Below are 20,614 nucleotides of genomic sequence, written 5' to 3'. Positions count from 1 at the left end.
TAAGATTTGAGACACTGCAAGACCAGACACTTTTATTTTATCAGTTTACCCAGTTTTACTTGGCTCTGGAAACTAATGTGCATTAACAGACTCATGAGGAACTGATTTACATAACAACTACAATTTTAAAATTTACCTGTTAAAACAACTACAATTTTAAAATTTATCTGTTAAGGAGTAGTAGGTCAACTGATAAGAGTCCTTCTCCAGTACAGATCCACCCATCGAGGACCCAAATCATAGGTCTGAAAGCTGCTTAGTAAACATGAAATAGAAATGAAGAACTATGTACTCTTAGGGAGTGTTATCTTCAAACTAGGTTAGCTGGATGCTCTATTATAACATTGACTACTCGAACAGTATCTTAACAGGCTCACCAGAATCAGAAAATGCTAAAAGCAACAGAAATTCTTATTCTCCAGATCCTTCTAAAATATGAGTTACCCTGGATGTACCAGAAAAGAATCTGTTTTTACTGATTAACTATTATACTTCGTACTACAAAGGTTATTAAGTTAATCCATAGTGTTTTCTTCCCAGGTCTGGATGCTAGGAATTTTAGAGACACCGTGATGGAATTTCCTTGTCTTAGAGTTCTTGATATACATTCACATCTCTCCCTTCCCCCCTTTATTTCTTTAGCCTCATACTTCTGTGTTCTGTGAATTGTTGTATTTCTGGACCTATGCTTCAACTGTAAGCTTCTCAGATAATCATGTCAGTTCAAGTATGTTCAATAAACAATGAGTCATAATATATCCTAGGAAAACAAATAAATTGACGTCTTTTTAGAACTGACACTTTCATAAAGACAACTCATGTAAAAAACGACTTCTGATGGAAAGTATTGTAATAAGTGTAGAGTGATACGGCGCTTAATGAGGCCGAGGGGTTCAGGAAGAACCCTGGGGCAGATGACAAGGGATATATCATCAAAGGCTGAAAGAAGCGGGTTTAGCCAAGTAACAAGCTGAGGAGGGTGTTTCAGGGAAAGTTACAGAGAGACATAAAACAGGAAGATGAGTGCAGAACGTTACAAAGAGTTTAAAATTAATTATGGATGATATAAGAAAAAGGGTCAACCAATAGGAAAGCAGACAAGAAGGTAAGAGCCAACTGATAGAGGCTCTCTACGTGCAAGTTAGAATCTGTATTTATTTTACAGGTCAAACATTTTAACTAGGAAGAATGACATGGTCTATGTCCAGGGGCACAGCAGTGGCAGTTTCAATGACAAGTTTAAGAGGAATAAGGTTTAAGCCAAGGATATCAGTTTGGAGGTTGTTAGAGTATTCCAGTTGACAGGGCAGAAAGAGCTGAACTTGTTATGGCAGACTAGAGGAAGAAGAATTGTCCCAAATTCTCAAATCCTTCAATGGAAACAAAGCTTGAGAGAAGGCAAGAATCAGTGAGGAATTTTTCAAATGATACAAGGTGTGATTAAAAAATACAGTGAGTGCCGAGTACCATCCAACAGAAAGGCAGGGACTTCAATATGGGAAGTGGCACGTGGAACCTTAGTAACAATGTGTGACAAGTTTCAACTTGTTAGGAGCAGTCAGTTGGGTATGAGCTAGGATTGAGAGAAGGTGTGTTTTAAAGTGTGCTGTAAACCATCCTCCATCATGACAACACTCCGTGTCACACATCACTTGTGGTACAGCAATTTCTGTCAAATAAAAACATTACGGTGTGTCTTCATCCACCTTATTCACTGGATCTGGCACCATGTGACTTCTGGCTCTTTTCCAAAGTCAAAATGGTTCAGGACATCGAGGCAGCCATGACAGGGCAACTAAGACACTCATGAAAGAGGACATCCAGAACTGCTTCAAAAAGTGGCAAGAATCATGGGATAAGTGTGTTTGAAGCGAGGGGGAGTGTTTTGAGGGAGATTAATGGCAATGTGTCTTTTCCTGTATTAATTTTTTTAATTGAAACATTCACCGTATTTTGTGATCACACCTCATAGATTATACTGATTAGTTAGCTCTAAAACCTTATTGTAATGCAATTAAGACTATGATTTCTTAATGATAGTTATAGCCAATGCCATTTCTTAAATCTTTACCCTGGTCTCTGGCTAGAAGATTGGAAAGCTGCCTATTCTTGACAAGACATTTGAAAGCTGTCTCTCAAATTAGGTGGTTTCAGAAGATAACTAATTTCACCTCTTTCACAGTGTGAATATTGTTTACCTTATTTGCTGAACGGTATAATCTATACAGAGCCTACAGTCCCTTACTCTAAACTAAAAGTATATATCCAATTAAAATCAAAGTAGTCACCTTAGAAGATCATTCAATTATTCTAAGAATGCTGTAAAAGCTCAAAACATTTTGGGAATTATTAGGTACTGTCTTTCAGCAGCTATATGACATTACTCTGAATATATTCAGTAGAGGTTACAAATGAATTCAGTATTATTGTGTTTTTGAGATAATTACAATTAAAAGTAAAGTGATGAAGAACTTGTCTGCTAAGTCTAATACCTGGATATCTATAGATCTGTTATTATTCTCTGTTGCTTTATTTGCTTCTGGTCATTCATGTTCACTCTCTCGCTCTCTCTATATATACATATACTGGCGGGGGCAAAACAATGTATACAAGTGGACACTTTGGTCAACGTTGCTCAAGCAGTAGTTTGCTATAATCAGAAGTGTCTGGATGCTGATGGTAACCACTTTGAGCACCTCTTCTAATTGCAGAAGTCAAACTTGACTTGTATTCATCTTTTGTTATCGGTATATATTGAGTATTATAATTTTAATACAGTTTTCCTTTATTAAAATGTGTATACATTTTTGGGGGCACCCTCTGTATATTTTTAACCATGTCTCATAATTTTATAGGATGCCAGACATTACAGATAAAAAATTAAAGAGGTTCTAGAAAATGCTATTTTTTCCCAAAAAGAGGACTAGGTTTTCTTTTGGCCGGTAGACCGAGTACAAGCAGATATCCCTGATCCTGCAAATGGTTGATTTTGGACTTTGTAAGAGCTTGTTTGCAGTAGTCTTGTCCTTACTGCGAGGGCACAATCCCTGTGGGATTTTAACGGAAAGCTTGAGTCCTTTACCATGCCTTTCAAACCTTGTAAGACTTGAACTCCACTCACTTCCTTCCTGTGTTCTTCAAGGTCACCAACAACCCCACGCTGTCCAATATGACAAAATATTTTCCCATCTTCATCCTAATAAGTCTTTCACAGAAGCATCTGACACAAGGTCTGCTCTAAAATACATCCTTAACTCTACGGACCAACACTGAATTTCCAACTACTTTACACTTTCTTGCCTCTACCATGAGGGAGAAACAGCTAAACATAAGTAACCCCCCACTGCCCAAATCAAATCTTGTATTTTGAAAAGTGAGTGGTCTGAGTTGCAAGAATAAGAGGCTGAGTAGTAAAGAACACCTATACTTGCTTTCCACGCTCCCTAATTGCCCGCCAAGAAGTAGCCATGTAAAATCGTTCCAACTAATGAAATTGTTTGTTGGTATTTCTGGGAAGGCTTTTGCTTTTCTGGAAAAAAAGAAAAGACATGGACGGCTAGGGCTACCACTTCCCCTCCTTTTAGCTTTGAATAAAAACTTGACAATAGAGATGATGCTTCTAGACAAGTATTACCTCACATGTATACAAACAACTTGAGAGTATGCCACCTACTTATACCATCCTGTACGTCTCCCTGCTGGTACCATCAGGTAGCACCTAACACTCTGCTCACGACCCACCGTTCACTGAACACAGTGGGGCCTGGTTCCTGATCCCACGCCCTATAGCAACCTTTTACAAGATCCATCCACATTCCCTGGCCTGAACTTCAGTTCTTTGAAAAGGTCAGCGAACCAATATAACCTTACTAGAAAGAAAAGCAAACATTAATAGTTTGGTTGTTGATAGGTGAATTAACTTACCAACTTCACTTAATCACTTTTATAATACTATTCTGATATACAAGCTAAAATCAAACCTAATCTCAACACATCGCATGGGACAGATTCTCTCCAAGCATCCATAAAAAAACAGTACTTTGTTTTTCCTCCTTTATAAATTATATATCTATAAATCTGTTCACAGACTTTAAATGTATAAATGTAGAACAAAACTCACAGTCCCAAAGCAATGGCTTTCCATAGTCTCACTGTTACACTTAATGATATTCGTATATAATACCTTTATAGCGTGCATACCTTATTGTCTTCCCAATACAGCGCAAAACATTCATCGCCAGGTTTCCACACTTTTGCATACTCCATAGGAAGAGATGATTCTAGTACTTTTTCTGGTTTAATTGGCCCAGATCTTCTTTTGGGCCCAGTACTGTAAAGTATTTTGTCATCATAGGGTGTGGCTGGGATGGGCCCTGCTGGCTTAATAGGTCCCACGCGCCTCCCCTTCAGGGGCATCTCGGCCTCTCCATTTGGAATGCCAATGAAACTATTAGTTCGGACAGGATTCCGGTAATCAGTATTTACATTAAAATGCTTTTCAATCCTTACACCACCGAAAGCTTCATTATTTATTGTTCGTGGTTTCCTGTCATAAAAGTGATCAGGATTTGCTGTTTGGTTTTCTCTTCTCCCACGTTTTTGAGTATTATAATCTATGGATTCTTGAGGAAGTGGATTTTCTTTTGCCTCTGCATAGGAGGGACCTCTTCCTGATCTGCTTTGCATAGAATTATCCCTTTTTTTAAAAGCACCATCATTGTGCTGAGAGCTTAAAGGATATGAGGTGTCTTTAGTTCTGTCGTATCTAGAATACGGTCTGTCACACCTGATTCTCTCTTCAGTCCAAACATCAGATCCTGAAGAAGTGCTCGGTCTTTCAGAACCTCTATTTCTAGGTAATCCACTGCCTTCCAAAACTGACTTTGAATTTGGGTGTCTCTTTGAAAACGAGGAGGTTTTTCACTTCTTGGCTGTCTGGTGTCATTTCGAGGAAGGTATCTTGGCTGATTGTTATCTTTGATTCCATTTTGCTCAGTGTTCGACAACCTGTGCTGTCCCTGATGAAGCTGCTGTGGCTGTGATTTAGGTTCTGAAAAGCAGAAGTATATTGGATGCATGTTAAAATGATGACTCTGCATTAATACTTATTTTAAAATCCCTAAAAATGATACAATTACTGCAAAATTATCAAACTACTATTTTCACTATCTCCCCTCTTTGCTTTTTGGAGTCCTGTTTTCTAATGTACATTTTCCTCAGTTACCCACACTAGTTGAGTAAAGCAATCATATGAACCATGAAAAAATGGTGGATAATTTAAAAGCAATTTGTCTTTATCACTGAATGTTTGTATTCTTATAATATAGCTATCTGCATATGCAATTCTGGTAATTCATTCAAAGGGACATTAATGAAACAGAACTGCAAAGTGCTAACTCAGAAGCTGCTGTGAAACTGCACAAGTACAACCCTTGCTCAACTCCTTTCTGAATTCCACTCAAATTTAGAGAAGGATAGAGATTTTCGCCAGGCAAGTTCTATCTAGCCTTTGCAAAAATGTTATTTCTCAAATCTTTCTGGATCTGGAATTCCTAAGTGTTTGGATTACAAAAAGATATCCTACTATTGAAAAGAGTTAATACTTTCCTTGACCTATAAAAGTAATTAAAAGCAGGTAAAACTTGGGGATACAGAAAAAAGGTGTCAAAACCATGATTCAGCACAATAGTGCAGATAACTTACAAATAAAAACCAAAGCAGTAACATGGTAAATATATACTCGTAGATAATTTAATGGCTGTATTTCACAATGATTTTTATTCTATTTCAGTTTGTACCATGTCATTTACACTTTGCTGCCACTGTTTCGCATAGCACATCTGTAACATTATTTCCAAACATATTCATTGGTTTTTGGTATACATGTCTTATTTCTCTTGTCATACCTCACAATCAATATGCAGATAAGAATTATTCTTATATTTCCCCATACTTGTCAACATGGACACTACTGACATTTTGGGAGAAACTGTTTCCTGCATTACAAGGAAATTAACCTGTCTGACATCCAGGCCCTAAGTGCCAAAGCAACCTCTCCCAGCATTCCTAGTCACCATGATTCCCAAATTGTCTCCATACATGTCCAAACACCCACTGGAGGCAGAAGGGTACCACATAAAACTTTTAGATCAACAGGGATAAAGAGAAGACCTTTAAAAATTTCCAAGTGACAACACAAGTCACAGACTAAAGATCAAGACTCAAAATGGCAAAAAAAAACTTCTCAACAGAACTACTGGAAGCTAGAAGCGAATCTAGCAGGCTTTAAATATCTTTCAAAATAAAGGAAAATTATTCTTTAAGTACAATTTTATATCCTGCCAAACCACCCATTAATGGTGACAAAGAATAAAGATTTTTCAAATACGCAAGATAGCAAACACTAGCCAAGACCATTTACAGAGACATTTTTTTAAAAAAAATCACTGTTTCCCAAGATCTGCTTTATAAATATAACACAGATATGTTGTTTGTAACAATGGCAGTCAACATTAATTTTTTTTCTTTAGAGAGAAGAAAAATGGTCACCTTTAGTTTCTATTCGCATTATTTATTATCCAGGAGAAAAGATTTAAGGACGCAAGAATAGTAGTGAATATAAGCAGTACACAAGTGAGCATTTTCAGCAGAAAGCATATACGAGTGGCATTTGTTCCAGTCATTATTAGAGAATAAAAAGAGCAGTTGCCTCTTGCTGACTATCTTCAATGTAACAGGTATCCCACATTTGCACTTTATATACATTATCAAAGAGTCCCCACAGTAGTCTTAAGATACAGATGTTATGAAGTTTATGTAAGAGAAAGAGGTGAAGTCCCTTGTATAGTAAATTGAAGACATTTTCCAGTTTCCAAAGTAAGTCAAATATGAAAGTATTTTATTTGCTATCAATTAGTTTTGAATAGATATATGAGAAGTCAGCATTTTAGATTTGCAGTATTTAGGGATCAATTTGTCTTATTATTCCCATTAGGACCACTGATGTCTATGATAGTCAGAAAGTACAAATATATTAGGTCATCACAAGAGTAAGTCTCCTGGTGGTGGTCTGGATAACCATGTGTACAGAATGGGGCTGCAGCCAGGCTTGGAAGGTGTGGAAGAATTTGATTACAGTTCTTCTAAAAGAAAAAGTAATGATTTCCTAATCGATTTGACAATTATACATTAGATTACAGAATAAAACAATTTTACTAATAATGAACATACTTCCTTTCCATTATTGTGCTGGGATAACATAGTGAGAGAAGAATCTATAAAGAAAATATTTTTTTTTAAATAAGAATTTCATTAAAAAATAAACTCAGCAAGGAAGAGGATAAAACTGTTGTGTTTTTTTTTTTTAAAAAAAAGCATAGTTTTCATATATATCTATTTCATTTCAAAATAAAATAACAATAACCCAAGAAAGGAAAGTACTTAAATGTTTCATCATTTTCAGGTTTCCTTAAACCCAGTACCATGTGTCTTTGGTAGTGGAACTGAACTAAACTATTAAAAAATAACAGAATATGCTCAATTATTAAACTGTAGAAAAGATGATTTTAAGTAAATTAGGATCCCAAATCAAAAAGAAAGTCTTCCTCAGACCTCTAGTCATAATCTAGTTGCTCTCTGCTAACCTTCTTGAGAAGGTGATTCCAAACCACCCAAATGACTAATCAGTACCACAGCCAGGTCTACAATCACTCTAATAAAAAATATACCGAGATATTTTTCTGCATTAACAACAGAAGAAAATGCATCCATTTTTTTCAATGACGTGAAGGGAAAAGATAAAATAAAACTGTGAATAGAAATTGGTAACATTTAATATTAAATAGGGGGCTAAAAAAGCAAGATCAGAAAAAAATGATTAAAAAAAATTCATCACAAAATTACTAGAACTGTGAAAACATCTAAAAGATCAAAGTGATGAAAGCTCATATGAAAAAACCAATCAAAGAATGTGGCATGAGTTTAGTTTGACTTGTGATAAAATGTTCCTAATTACACCAGATCATGAATTTCAAAATGTATGTTTACAAGATAATTGATTACAATATTTCACATCACTATGATTAGAAATACAAGAATCATTAAGAACGAATTTATTAATTGTCCCAAATTATTTGGGTTTGCAAAAAAAAAAATGTACTTGAATTAATCAGGCATCTGAAAATATTAATACTTCTTTGCAGAATATTCATTCTCCAGTTGCAGTTATAACTCCATTTTATAGTAGAAAAAAAGGACATTTTGTTGCTTCATTTTATCTTGAGACATCTACCTGAAGAAGTAACTTAATATTTATTAAGATTTTACTACATGCCTGACTTCACTTTAAAGATTTTTACCTACATTAGTTCATGTTATTCTCACAACCACCCTGAAGGGCCATATTACCATCTTTATTTAATAAGTGAAGAAACAAAGCAAAGCTAGCAGCTAGAAAATGGCAAAGCCAGAATTTAAACTCAAATCTAACTGAAGCCAAAGCCCACAATTTTTCCACCACGCCAAGCCGCCTGCCCAGAGAAACAAAACAGAATGCAACCAACAACATCTTAGCTACAATTTTATCACCTACATCTGTTCATTTCTGAGATGCAGAAATCACAAAAGCTCTTTCACAATCCCTTATGGGTTGAAAAATTAAGTTGCGTACTAGGACTGTCAGAATCCTGACCTAAAATTAATAATCTCTTTTTCTTTCATGCAGAAAAAACTAAAACCCCTATTAACAGTTGGAGTGGTATTTAGAAGCTCACAACTGGTGCTCAGAGATAGCATACATAGTGTGTAGGGAACAGGCTCTGGAGAGGGACAGCGTAGGGACATGACAGTCACTTAGTTACATAACCTTAGGCAAGGTGTCTCATCTTTAAAATAGGGAAAACAATAGGGCCTACCTCAGAAGATTAAGTACACACATGTAAAATACTTAGAACAGTACCTGGCTTTAAGAAGTGCTCAGTAAATGTATCTGTCACTGTTATTACCATGGTTCTTAGAATTAGAATTATACAAATAAACAAAATTAATTACATCAGGAAAAGAACCAACACTTCGATGATACGGTGCTTCCCTATTTACACATCTTCACCATCACCAACCCCCACCTTTAGTTAGGATTCGTACCTTGCTTTAGTTTTTCTGTTTTTGTTTGTTTCTTTTTTTCTTTTTGGAAACAAGGAAGAAGGAATGCTTTAGTAAAAACTTGTTTATTGACAAATTATCAGTCTTATTGTAGAAAAAATTTATATATGTTAGAAAATCAAAATCATACTCTAATACTGTTTTTCACTTAAAATGTGTTATAAACATTCTCCAGGTAAAATTTCTTCTATACACCCTCTAAATGTTTCTATATTAAAAAATGATAAGACATATTTTAAAAAGTAAAAATCACTTTTAATCTTATCATTAGAAAAATGTACAGAATGGAAGTTCTACTTTCTGCCTATCCAATCCTACCTCTAGGAATACTCACTACAAACGTTTCAGAAGTTATTCTTCCTTTTTATATAATTCACACAGATGTATTTCTGTATAATTTGTTTATTTATTTATTTACAAAAAATGCACTCGTGCACATCTCAGAAGCTGCGATATACTTTCTAAATGAACTGTATACCATGGACATGTTTCCAAGTCAATGCATAGATCTCATTCATTTCACATTGCATGTTTTTTTGTACAGGAGGGTACCTTAAATATTATTACATTTTAAGCAAATTGAGGATGGGATCAGTGGAAGCCTCACACAGCATTATTTTCTCCAGTGTCTACCCACAATAGAATCAGGAAAACAGATAATACTCAGCAAATATTTGCTGAAAGAGAGATATAATTACTAAAAACAATGGGAATGGAAGAAGTTTCCAAGTTCAAAATTACTACCTGCTTAACATTGTCACATGAACTCAGCTAAGGGTACTACACTGAAATAGAAAATGTGCTCTTCCATTTTGCTCGCGGTAAGAAAGAGTTACATCAAATCACATTAGGGCAGACTTAGACTGAGTTCAAACGATTACAAAAACATTGCACAACACACAAACACTGAGTTCAAAACCAAATAAATTCATTCTCCCACTTCCCAGTGAAGCATCTTTGACAAAGTCACAAAGAGCCCCAGTGTCTTCATCTGTAATGTGTGGATAATGATACTTATCACAGGATTATGGTGAAGATTCAGTTTGAAAATATTTGTGAAATTGTTTTTGCATCCATATAGGGTCTTTAGAATTAGGCTGACCATTGGACCGAAATCCTAGTCCTACCACTGAGCAGCTGTGTGACCTTGTAAAATTGGGATACTGCTACTTCCTCGTTCCTTCATTCAATTACTCTCCACTGAACACCATAGTTACTGAACACCAGCTACAGACAGGAATCAACACTGGTGGAGTCATTACATACGAAGCGGTAGGTAAGAACCATCATCTCTCTATCTGGTGGTATCTTAGGTATAATGGGAAGAGTCAGATAACACACAAATAAGGAAACAAATAACACAGCTTAGAACTGTGGTAAGGCCTGAGAAGGAAATATATAAACTGTCATGATAAAACTGGGAGTAGTAGGGGTACATTAATTTAGGTGTAAAACTTCTCTGAAGACGTGGTGCTTCAGTCGTGCCCTAAAGAATGAGAAGAAATGCAATGACAGCAGGGAAGAGCAGTCCAAGAAAGAACAGCACATACAAAAGTCCTGGGCTAGAAACGTGTTCCATGAAGGCAATATGTTACCAAAAAAAACCTTTGCAGGGATAATTCCAAATAAAAATATAATCACCAGCAATTATTAATTTCAGAAAGAAAAAGGTTGTACTTACCAATACCCCCAAATTGATGTCCATTATAAATCAATAAAAATAAACCCCAAATCCCAGAAAAACATGGACACAAGAATGAACATTAGTTATAATCGGACATGGCATTTTTTCCTTCATTAGTTACTCAAAGATATAAAGTTGTTTTCCCGTTCTCATTAAATTCTTTCATAACTATGAAACACATCAAACTTAAGACTAGGCTCACAAATGAACATATATATTATATTCAATATTTAGAGAATTAATCTTGCAGTGTCCACAATCCCCTTAATAAAACATAGAGAGAAAAGTCAATGAAAAAAAACTAGAGGGTCTAAAGCATGATAAGATCATTGCTGCTATAAATGTAGAAATCGTGAGAACTCTGAGAAACTGCAAGACATAACGATACAACTGCCCAGTCATGCTCAACAGGCGTGCGAAGTCCAAACTGCTCCTTACAAATGCCACCCAAAAAAGTTTAGTTTAGTGAGTATGTAAAATTCCTCATACAGTTAAAAGACCCAATGAGCTTCTCTCAGAGTACAACTATAACATTCCCACTTTACAGATCAGGAAGCTGAAGAAGCTTGACCAAGGTTACACAGCTAGCTGGGATTACGCAATTGAGATGCAGGTATTAACCATTCTGCTATACCTCCCTCCTCAACAAAGTTGCCATTATACCACTGCCACCAAATCATTCAGAACTGGGAGTTAGCGTCAGCATTTGCTTCTGGAACCCATGTTAGGATCACCATTAACAAAAAATCTGCCAGGGGTAAAAACTGTATTACTTGTACAAATCGATCCATTAAAGAGAATGCATCTGTTTAACATAGCTGATTTTCTTCCTTTTCCTTCTTTATAAATAAATTACAGGAATATGGTTACACCACCAATTTCATACCTAAAATATTGCACTGGATTCATTTCAACGTTTCTTTCACCTCTACAAACATTAAACTCAAGTTCTGTAAACTTCTCTTCAGAGGGCTTTTCTAGCCACGCTTTCACCTTTTTTCCCATAAGTACCAACAGTCACTCTAAAACCAAGCTTTTCTTCTTGGTGGAAAGGTAAGTGTTGTTCTGAGCATCTTCAGTGTATCGCAATCCCATGTGCATCCAAGCCTGCACAGTGCCGGAATACGACCCAGGTGTCTTCCCGTTAGCTTCCCTTCAGGCCTCAGCTTAGATTTCACTTTTTCTGGGAGGTCCTTCTTCCCCATCCCCATAGATACTGAGTCAGGCACGCTTCCTCGGTGCCATGATAACATACAATGTACACAACAGTAGCACACACAGAACTGCCTGAATCGCTTTCCCTTGCTAGACTGTAGGATCTCTGAACCGTGTTTTGTTGCTAACACGGTTCCTGGCACATGGAAAGCTCCAGGTTAATACTGTGGACTGAATAAATAACCATTCACAATTTCCCAGAATGAACCTGCACTGCTGTTGTGAAGACACAAACAATTAAAAGAAAATAAAGCTCATTTGTAATAACTGTCTACTCGTATTATCTTGGTAGCAAAATCTCCTATAATCCTTATTCTCTGTGTTTTCCTAACTTCAAGAGGAAAAATATTAGCTGTGTCACGTCTCTATGGGTACGATGCTTTCTTCCTTCAATTAAGGAGAATTCAAACAGGAAATGAGGATACAGGGTACGGCGACATTACTTTGTGGAGCCTGTCATGTTCCTTTTAATCGCTACATCTTAAATGAGTCATAGACTCTAACTCCTAATCCTCTGAAATCCTAAACTATAAAGGACCACGCCTTTCTTTCCTTCCAACCAACAATCATGTATAAACACTGCCAGTCGCACTTCTGTTTCCGAGAAAACACCCGTCAGATTGGATTATTTTCATCTTCCCAGTATATCCTACACATGAAATAACACAACAACTGTTTAACCAAATGTAGCACTGCAGTCTTCCCCTGGCTCCCACACTACCCACTACCGCTAATGCCTTCAGTTCAATAGTACCTTGGCCTTAGGTAAGTACGTCAGGTAAAGCGCCCTCATTGATAAAGTGGGCATTTATATAAGGCACTAAACTTGTGGGTCAAAAACCATTTAGAAACAATAACTTCATGTTGTTTTTGGCTTAACTCAAATATTAATATTCATTGAAGAAAATATACTGGAAAAAAATCAACTAAACATACAAAACTGTAACTTACTATCAAAGGTGTAAAAACTGAAAGGATGACGTGCCAGGACGACTGAAAGTGTCAAACAGGAAGCATTCGTTGAGTGCAAAAAATTAAACTTAACTTGTGTGATCTTTTCTTCCAAGCTGATTAGTATTTTTCAGGATCGTGAGTATGATCATTTTAGACTCAACATTATCTTTGCAACACATATTCCTGCACATTTCACACAAACCTACAGCAAAACAAAACTGAGAACTCTTAACAATTTGAAGCCAAAACATGAACTGAAATGTGAAGCCACTCTACTTGGGGTAGAAAAATGAAAATAAAGAGAATTTTAAAAAAGAAAAGCCAAAGGAATGTCTATTTCTGGGCTAACATACTATTTTTTAAACGTACCATGGTACAAGAGGTCATCTACTAATGTATAATATAAGCTGATTCAAGTAGTACAGCTAAAATTACTGCTGAGTAATCATTCAACAAGTAAAGCAAAACAAAAACAAATCATTAAAAATATTTGTTACAAAAAGATGGTATTAACTGATTAACACATGAATTCCCATTATAGCAGAAGCATAACACTTTTTAATATTCCTATGTCTGTATAAAGCCAGTTTATCCATAATTTCTTTCAACTCAAAATTCTCGATTAATTTTGTCAACTACAAATCAGGGCTTTTTGTGTACAATACCGTTATATATTATATATATTCTTTAATGGTCACAAAACGCTTTGGCTATAAAATTTTGCCTTTCAACTCAAAATTTATATACTTCGTTCCCTTTATAAAAAATTATGTCCTCTATAAATTTATTCTGTAGGAATTCTGACTTAGATTACAAAGCTTAAAAGCAGTGACTATGTCTCATTCCTGTCAGGTACACATAAATACATGTGGTTATGAAATGATGCCCTTTCTATATTATAAAAATAAAACGCAACACTTAAAGAATGTGATGTGATAGGCAGGAAGAGAAGTCACCCGTCAGCCCAAGCCTATAGCATAACTTTTTCATGCTATATTAAATATGTTCTTTCTTACCACTCTCTTCAAAATCATTTTAAAGTCCATGTAACATTTAGCTACTGGATATCCTTCAGCTTGTCTTCTAACCCCACCCCCCACCCCGCTTCACTGACACTGTTTTTGTCAAGGTCTCCTATCAGTGGTGTGCTGGAGTCAGCTGGAACTTCGTACGAGACCTATTACATTTTCAGAAAATCTGCAAGCTGGATGTTAAACTGTTGACAGCTGGAAATCAGCCATAGTGGGAACAGTGATACCACAGACATCAGCAAAAGCTAAAAATCAGGGTATCCCTTCCCTGCCCGCCCCCTTCTCCCAGAACGAGTTGTTCAACATTCACCAGCATACTGTTAGTGTTATATAAACCAAATGTACACTTTCCATCCTTATCCCTCAGCTTTCTCTCATACTGTTCCTACTTCTTTGGCAGTTGCCATCTCCGGGTCTTTGGCTGACGCCCACATTTCTACTTGTTCTTCAAATACCTGCTTGATACCTCTCATGATTTCTAAAACTTAGCATATCTTAAAATTAAACTGTTTATTGCTCTTCCCTCCACTCCCCCACACACAGAAAAAAAACCCTAACAGGTGCTTAGAAATGCATCATGGTGGAAAGACTTCTGAGTTGGGAATCAATCAGTTAAGGACCCAAATCTCAGTTCTTTACTTCTTATTGGTAAGATGTTTTATCACATCAAACCTATTTACTTATCTGTCAAATGTAAATAACAACATATGTTTTCTATTTGCAGCTGATTAAATGAATTAATAGCATTCAAAGCACCTAGCACAGTTCCTGGCATATAGCAGATGCTCAATAAATGGCATCTATTATTTTATTTTATGGTCAATAAATTTTTAAATGAATGGATCAGTAATTGAGGAGCAGGGAAATAGAAGATTGGCAAAAAATGAAAAAAAGGCTCATGTGTTCTAGGATTCTGAGAAAAGCTATATATATATACATAATAAGTAAGGAAAATTAAGAATACATTATAACTGATAGCATGGTTAACCAATCTTAAAAATATGTATGTCAAGTAATTTAACTTCCATACATTTATCTGAAAAAATAATCATCAATATGTAAATATTTTAACTAAAAAACTATTTTGAAGTTTGTTGTTATAGCAAAATTTGGAAACAACTTTCAAATCACAACATAAATGGAATGATAATCGATTACTATTCAGCCATTAAAAATTATGATGAGGAAAATATATAGTTACATGGAAATGTAATTATATATTATATTGTATTATATTGTTATATTACATTGTTATAATATATTATATTATTGTTATAATATATTATATTGTTATAATGTTGTTCTAACAATATTACATTGCTAGGACAAAAAACAAGTTATGTAAATACGATCTCATAAATCGAAATAAAAACAGAATATGTTGATGTGATTATAGGCTGTTTCCTTTTCTTTCGTCACCTGTATTTTTAATTTTTTCCAAATCTGTCAGGTAACACCTACGCAACAGGAAAAAATACACTTCTACAGTACTTGATCAAAACTTAATTAACTGTGTTATCAGTTTCTATCTTTAAAATGCCCTTTGTTCTAAGACATGCTTTTAAAGTATATTTCAAATATATAACCTAATTTTAACTGACTTTTTATATATTACCTTTAAAATTTTTCACTCAAGTTACCCCTAAATCCACATGATTTTCTATATGTCACTAATTAGCAAATTCAAATCACTGTTAAATTTACATTCATAATTAGGACATTACATGTGCAGCACGTGGTGTATTTTCATTTCCCACCTGGTGTTTTGTCTAACACCTTTAAACTACCTGCTTTTGCTGCCCTGGCTAAAGTAAAGTGTCAGGTGCGGTGTTGGCAGAAGGATGTAAATCTAGGGACGCCAATGTCCTAACAACACAGAGCAGAGAATTTCAAACTAACTAGCAAGGGACCAGGATGTCTGTTGTACTTGTGCGTTCTGATTTTAATTTCCCATCAGCTGTTGACTGTTCCTTCATAAAACACAGCAGTAACAAATGTTGAGGCCCGTCAAATGGCTAAGAGGGAGTATTGCGACTCCCTCAATTTGAGTACTTATCTGTCATGTCCGTGACCAGACACTAGGCAGCACTGGCATAGACTGTTCACTGTTGAGGTAACAAATCCACAACACAGAACTGGGAACAATTAATTCAAGTCAAGCTCAAAGCACTACCTAGAAATTTGAGGAAAATTTGCACTTTACGAATAATGGAATAATAGGAAGGAAATCAATCCTATAAGAAAATAATTACTTCAAGGATGGGGAAGGCCACAGGGGTGGGTAGGAACAGAGAGAAAGCGACAAGTGGTGTGTAGATACGTCTGTTGTGCTACAGCTTATGGCTATGCACTCGACAACCATCAATCCCTGGCCTACAAGCAGGCACTCCACCATGGACGTCAATCAGTCAGCTGCACAGGGCAATGGGGTGCAATTGGATGTAAGTACCCACAATAGACAGTACATGGATGATCCTTTCTTGAGGAAACCCTTCACAAGAACATCTCGCCTAACACATACATTGTCGTGCAGGGGATCCTGCCGACTACGCCAAGTGTCGTGCGGGGCGTCCGGCGGGGTCTCTGGTCCCGCTCCCCACACAAGAACGCAGGACACGGTGAGGCCAAAAAGGAACACCCACGGAGCCATAGGTAGGGGAGTCACACCACTATACTCTCACTGGGTTGAGAGACACAGGCGGCTGGGTTGGAGACACAGGAACCAGGAGCAACACAATTCTCAACCCTCACTGTGCCGCTTGCAGACTCAGCCACCATCTTCTTGCTAGCTCCCCCTTTTTTTTGCTAGCCTAGCCACGGCAGTTATATTAGTGGCCAATTGCTCACTGGTTACATACAGCTGATGGCCATTTGATCACAGTCGACGGCCATTTACTACCTGAGCCAGCACCTTTCTATGTGAGGCCGAGAGCCTGGAAACTGCTTTTTGGGGCTCTGTCCCCACACACATGCTCTCTCTCACTGACCTGTTTCCTGCCTTTCCAATTAAGCTATTACCATTACATCACATTTCCTTCCTGCAGTCCCTGCAAATCCACAAGCCAAACTATTTAAACTGACTTGAGAGTTGATTAAAAGAAAATAAAACAAAAACAAAAAAGACACCTTTAAATAACTATCAAAAGCCTGCAACGTCATGTGAATTACCCATCAACCATTACTATTTTATCTGCCAACATCCAAATATATCATTTACACCTGCATATTATGCAAAATTTGAAATTATGCAGTACTGTTAGCCAACTGCTACCCTTCCAAAATCCACAGGAAATAGAGTAATGGATCCCATAAAACAGTATATACAGTCTAGTCTGAATTTTATTAAGCCAATGAGAAGAGGCAATGGATTATTTTAAGTGAGGATGTAATGGGATCAAGGTTGCATTGTGAGAGATCACTGACTGCAATACGGAGGACGCGACAATACGGCTCTGCAGAGGCAGTGGAGGGCTGGGGACCTGGAGTGGGGGAGTGGGGTCGTGGGGATGGAGACGGCCAGTGGGGGATGCCGTTGCTGTTGCCGTTGCCGCTGCCGCCGCTGCTGCTGCTGATGACGGTTATGAGAATGGTGGTGGTGACAGTGGTGGTGAAGGTGGCAGTGGCAAGAACTACTGTTATATGGAAGCCGAGGTGTCAATCACTGTGCTTAGCACTTTATACGCATTATCTAATTTCATCTTCTCAACAACCTTATAATTTACGTAGGTGCTATTACTATTTCCCCATTTCCCAAGAAGAAATTAAAATGTCAGAGATTGTATAACTTGCCCCAGGACATACAACTAGTAAATACAAGAACTGTGAGTAAAGTTAGTGGCAGAATCAGTTGTATTTCTCTGCTTCAGTGCCTTGTCCAGTTCTCCCCTTTTTTTGGTATTCGAACCCTGGGAACTAGTGGGGACTATGCCTTTCTCTTTACATACAATCCTGATGGAATCGATTACGATGTCCTGCGCTTCCTGACTAAGAAGGAGGCAAACAGACAGAAGGAGATGGAAAGTCTTTTTCTATCTCTTTCCTAGATATAAGGACCACTTGCTTGCTCCTGAGAAATTGTTTTCAATACATTTTATCCTGTGTTATGAATGGAGATTTGACACTAATAGCTGTAATTCTCTTCTCCCAGTCTTTTTGAGCTCCTAATTCAGCTACTCCACACACACCAAAGCCAATGTCCCCAGTGGGACTCAGAGGAACTTGGGGAATCAGTCATGTGAGGAAAAGTATTCACAATTTCCCAGTGAATTTCCCACAATTTCCCAGAAAGGCAAGCACAATTTGCAAATGTGCTTGCAAAATTGAGACATGTCTTTTTACCTGCATATCTTTATATGTCATTATGCCACCTTATATGTTGGCCTGATGCTATGCCTGGAGCTACCTGGGAAATCTTTCCTACTACATGAAGACAGTCTGTCAACACACAGAAAAAGCAGAATTCAGAGACAAAGAAAGACTTTCCAGCTACGTGAGCCAAAAAATTCCTTTTCCGCTTAGTTGGATTTTTGTGGCCTACAACTTAAAGCAAACTCATTTTGGAATTGGTGCCAGGGTGACACAAGTGACAGAACCTAAAATGCAAAACTTGTTTAGAAAAGCAAGGGTGTAGCATAGTGGGTCTCCTCATCCCCTCACAGAAAGCTGGCACTCCTCATTGTGCAGCTAACCCTATTGTCTGTAACTGAGACCACTAACTAATGAGGCCCATGCCTCAGAGAACTTGGAATGACAATGTCAGGACGATGGAAAGTGTGGGTTACTTCTTACTGCCTTCAAGAAGTCATACAAGAAAGAGATAAGCTTGCAAGTTTGAAAGTAGAAAGGACACAGATGCAATTAGCTCAGAAGTGCTCTTCTCAATTACCAACAAGCCCAAAACATTGAGAGTCAGATAATCATGCTTCTTGAGGGATTACAGAATTCTGTGAACCCAGAAACAAACGAAAGAAAGTGGGAGATGAGACTGGGTCTTGGAAAGGGGAAGGAAGCTTGGTATCTAGGACCATGTCCAGCATTTGTGAATGTTGGATGAGTTCTTTGTTCCTATATTTGTTTGATTTAAATCTTATCCTTTTCATAAAAATATCTCTATTTGAAATCTGTTCAGATTTTCCTAAGTGTTTACTGTTTATATAACTGGGTCATATTTTCAATTTTACTTTCTAAAAATTTGACACAAAATATAAAGAAGCATAAATAACACGGATAACACACTTAATTTACAAAATGAGTATGATTTTAAGAGAGTTACTCTCTCACCTGTCTCACAAGGTCTTTAATCTGCATTCAGAACAAATTAAGGTTACCCTCGTTTTATTCTGATGTAGAAAGTTAAACAGTAAAGTTCCTGTCTCAAGCCATCCCTTTCTCTGCCTCTAACGAACCCAGGCTTCTTCCATCATACTGCAAAGAAGCACACCTACTCCTGTCCCATGTGGAAACGTAACATTCATGTTCCCCGTGGACATTGTTTTCAATGGTAGTTACCTATTACTAAAATGACACACTGAGAAACTTCAGGGACATGATGACATAAAAACTGACCTTTCAGAGTTGGCCTGATAATCTAGCCACCAATTATAATATCAATTCAAAAAGATCTACATATAAGTAAGTGCCTTTTGGAACACAACGCTATCACACAAAGATCAATCGAATGTTCCCAAGTTGACATCAAGTCATTACGTACCACATGGAACACTTGAATTAGTGATTACGCTCATTAAACAATGTAATCCAACTCCTTTTCTTTTTTAGAAAATTGATAAAAATGTCAACTAGCATTATGTTTGACTCCAATTTAAAGATACAATTTTAAAAAGTAACAGAAAATCTCTAAGAAAAGTACAGGTGATGATCAACTACCTCCGATGAAAGCTTTTAAAAATCAGAATAAAGAAATGATAGCACCCTTTGTTCTACTATTTATAGCACGAGTAATTACGCATGACACATACAACTGTAGTCTCACTTTACTCTCAATCCCATTTTCCACCTTGCCAACTGAGAAATTTTCTGAAAGCACCAAACCAACCTCACTGCTCTCATGCCAAAAACCTTTTCATGGCTTTGCTCTACCATCTGGATAAAACAAAAACTCGTTAGGACAAAATCTTCTTGATCTGGCTCCAGCCTACCCCTTCTATTTCCACCTCTCCCACACCCTCACTGGCATGTGGATCTGGGACTCTGATCCCTTTAAGCCTGGACACCCTTCCCCCAACACTCTTCCTCATACTTCTCTAATGCCACCTCTTCTAAGAAGCCTTCTGCCCACCTCCCATCTTGGTGAGCCGGCCTTCCTACACAGTACTTTTAAGAAAGAATAAAAGTTTACTACTCTGAGAATAAAGGTCATCAAGTAGAATAGAAAACTACAATGTAAGTTGGGGGAGCGGGGAGGAGGTTTTGGGGGTTACGATAATCACAGGAACATGTGAATGTGTATAAAATTTAAAAGCCTTTACAAATATTAGAAATATCTTTAATTTCTTGAATTTGGGAATTTATGAAGGTGACAGGCTATATTCCCTGTGAAAATCAAGGTTCT

At 36.9% G+C, this 20,614-nt stretch overlaps 1 protein-coding gene across 1 annotated transcript in view; it reads right to left on the bottom strand.

Annotated features, from left to right (window-relative positions):
• Nucleotides 1–20,614, bottom strand: part of TDRD3 (tudor domain containing 3) — a 134,739-nt gene that overhangs the window by 34,194 nt on the left and 79,931 nt on the right. Inside the window, 2 exon segments of the mRNA XM_033104517.1 lie at nt 4,201–4,892; nt 4,895–5,050. Of these exon segments, the coding sequence (XP_032960408.1) occupies nt 4,201–4,892; nt 4,895–5,050 (848 nt within the window).

Source organism: Rhinolophus ferrumequinum, chromosome 4 (assembly GCF_004115265.2).
Source record: "Rhinolophus ferrumequinum isolate MPI-CBG mRhiFer1 chromosome 4, mRhiFer1_v1.p, whole genome shotgun sequence".
Taxonomy (NCBI): Eukaryota; Metazoa; Chordata; class Mammalia; order Chiroptera; family Rhinolophidae; genus Rhinolophus; species Rhinolophus ferrumequinum.
This window is presented reverse-complemented; position numbering and strand designations above follow the sequence as displayed.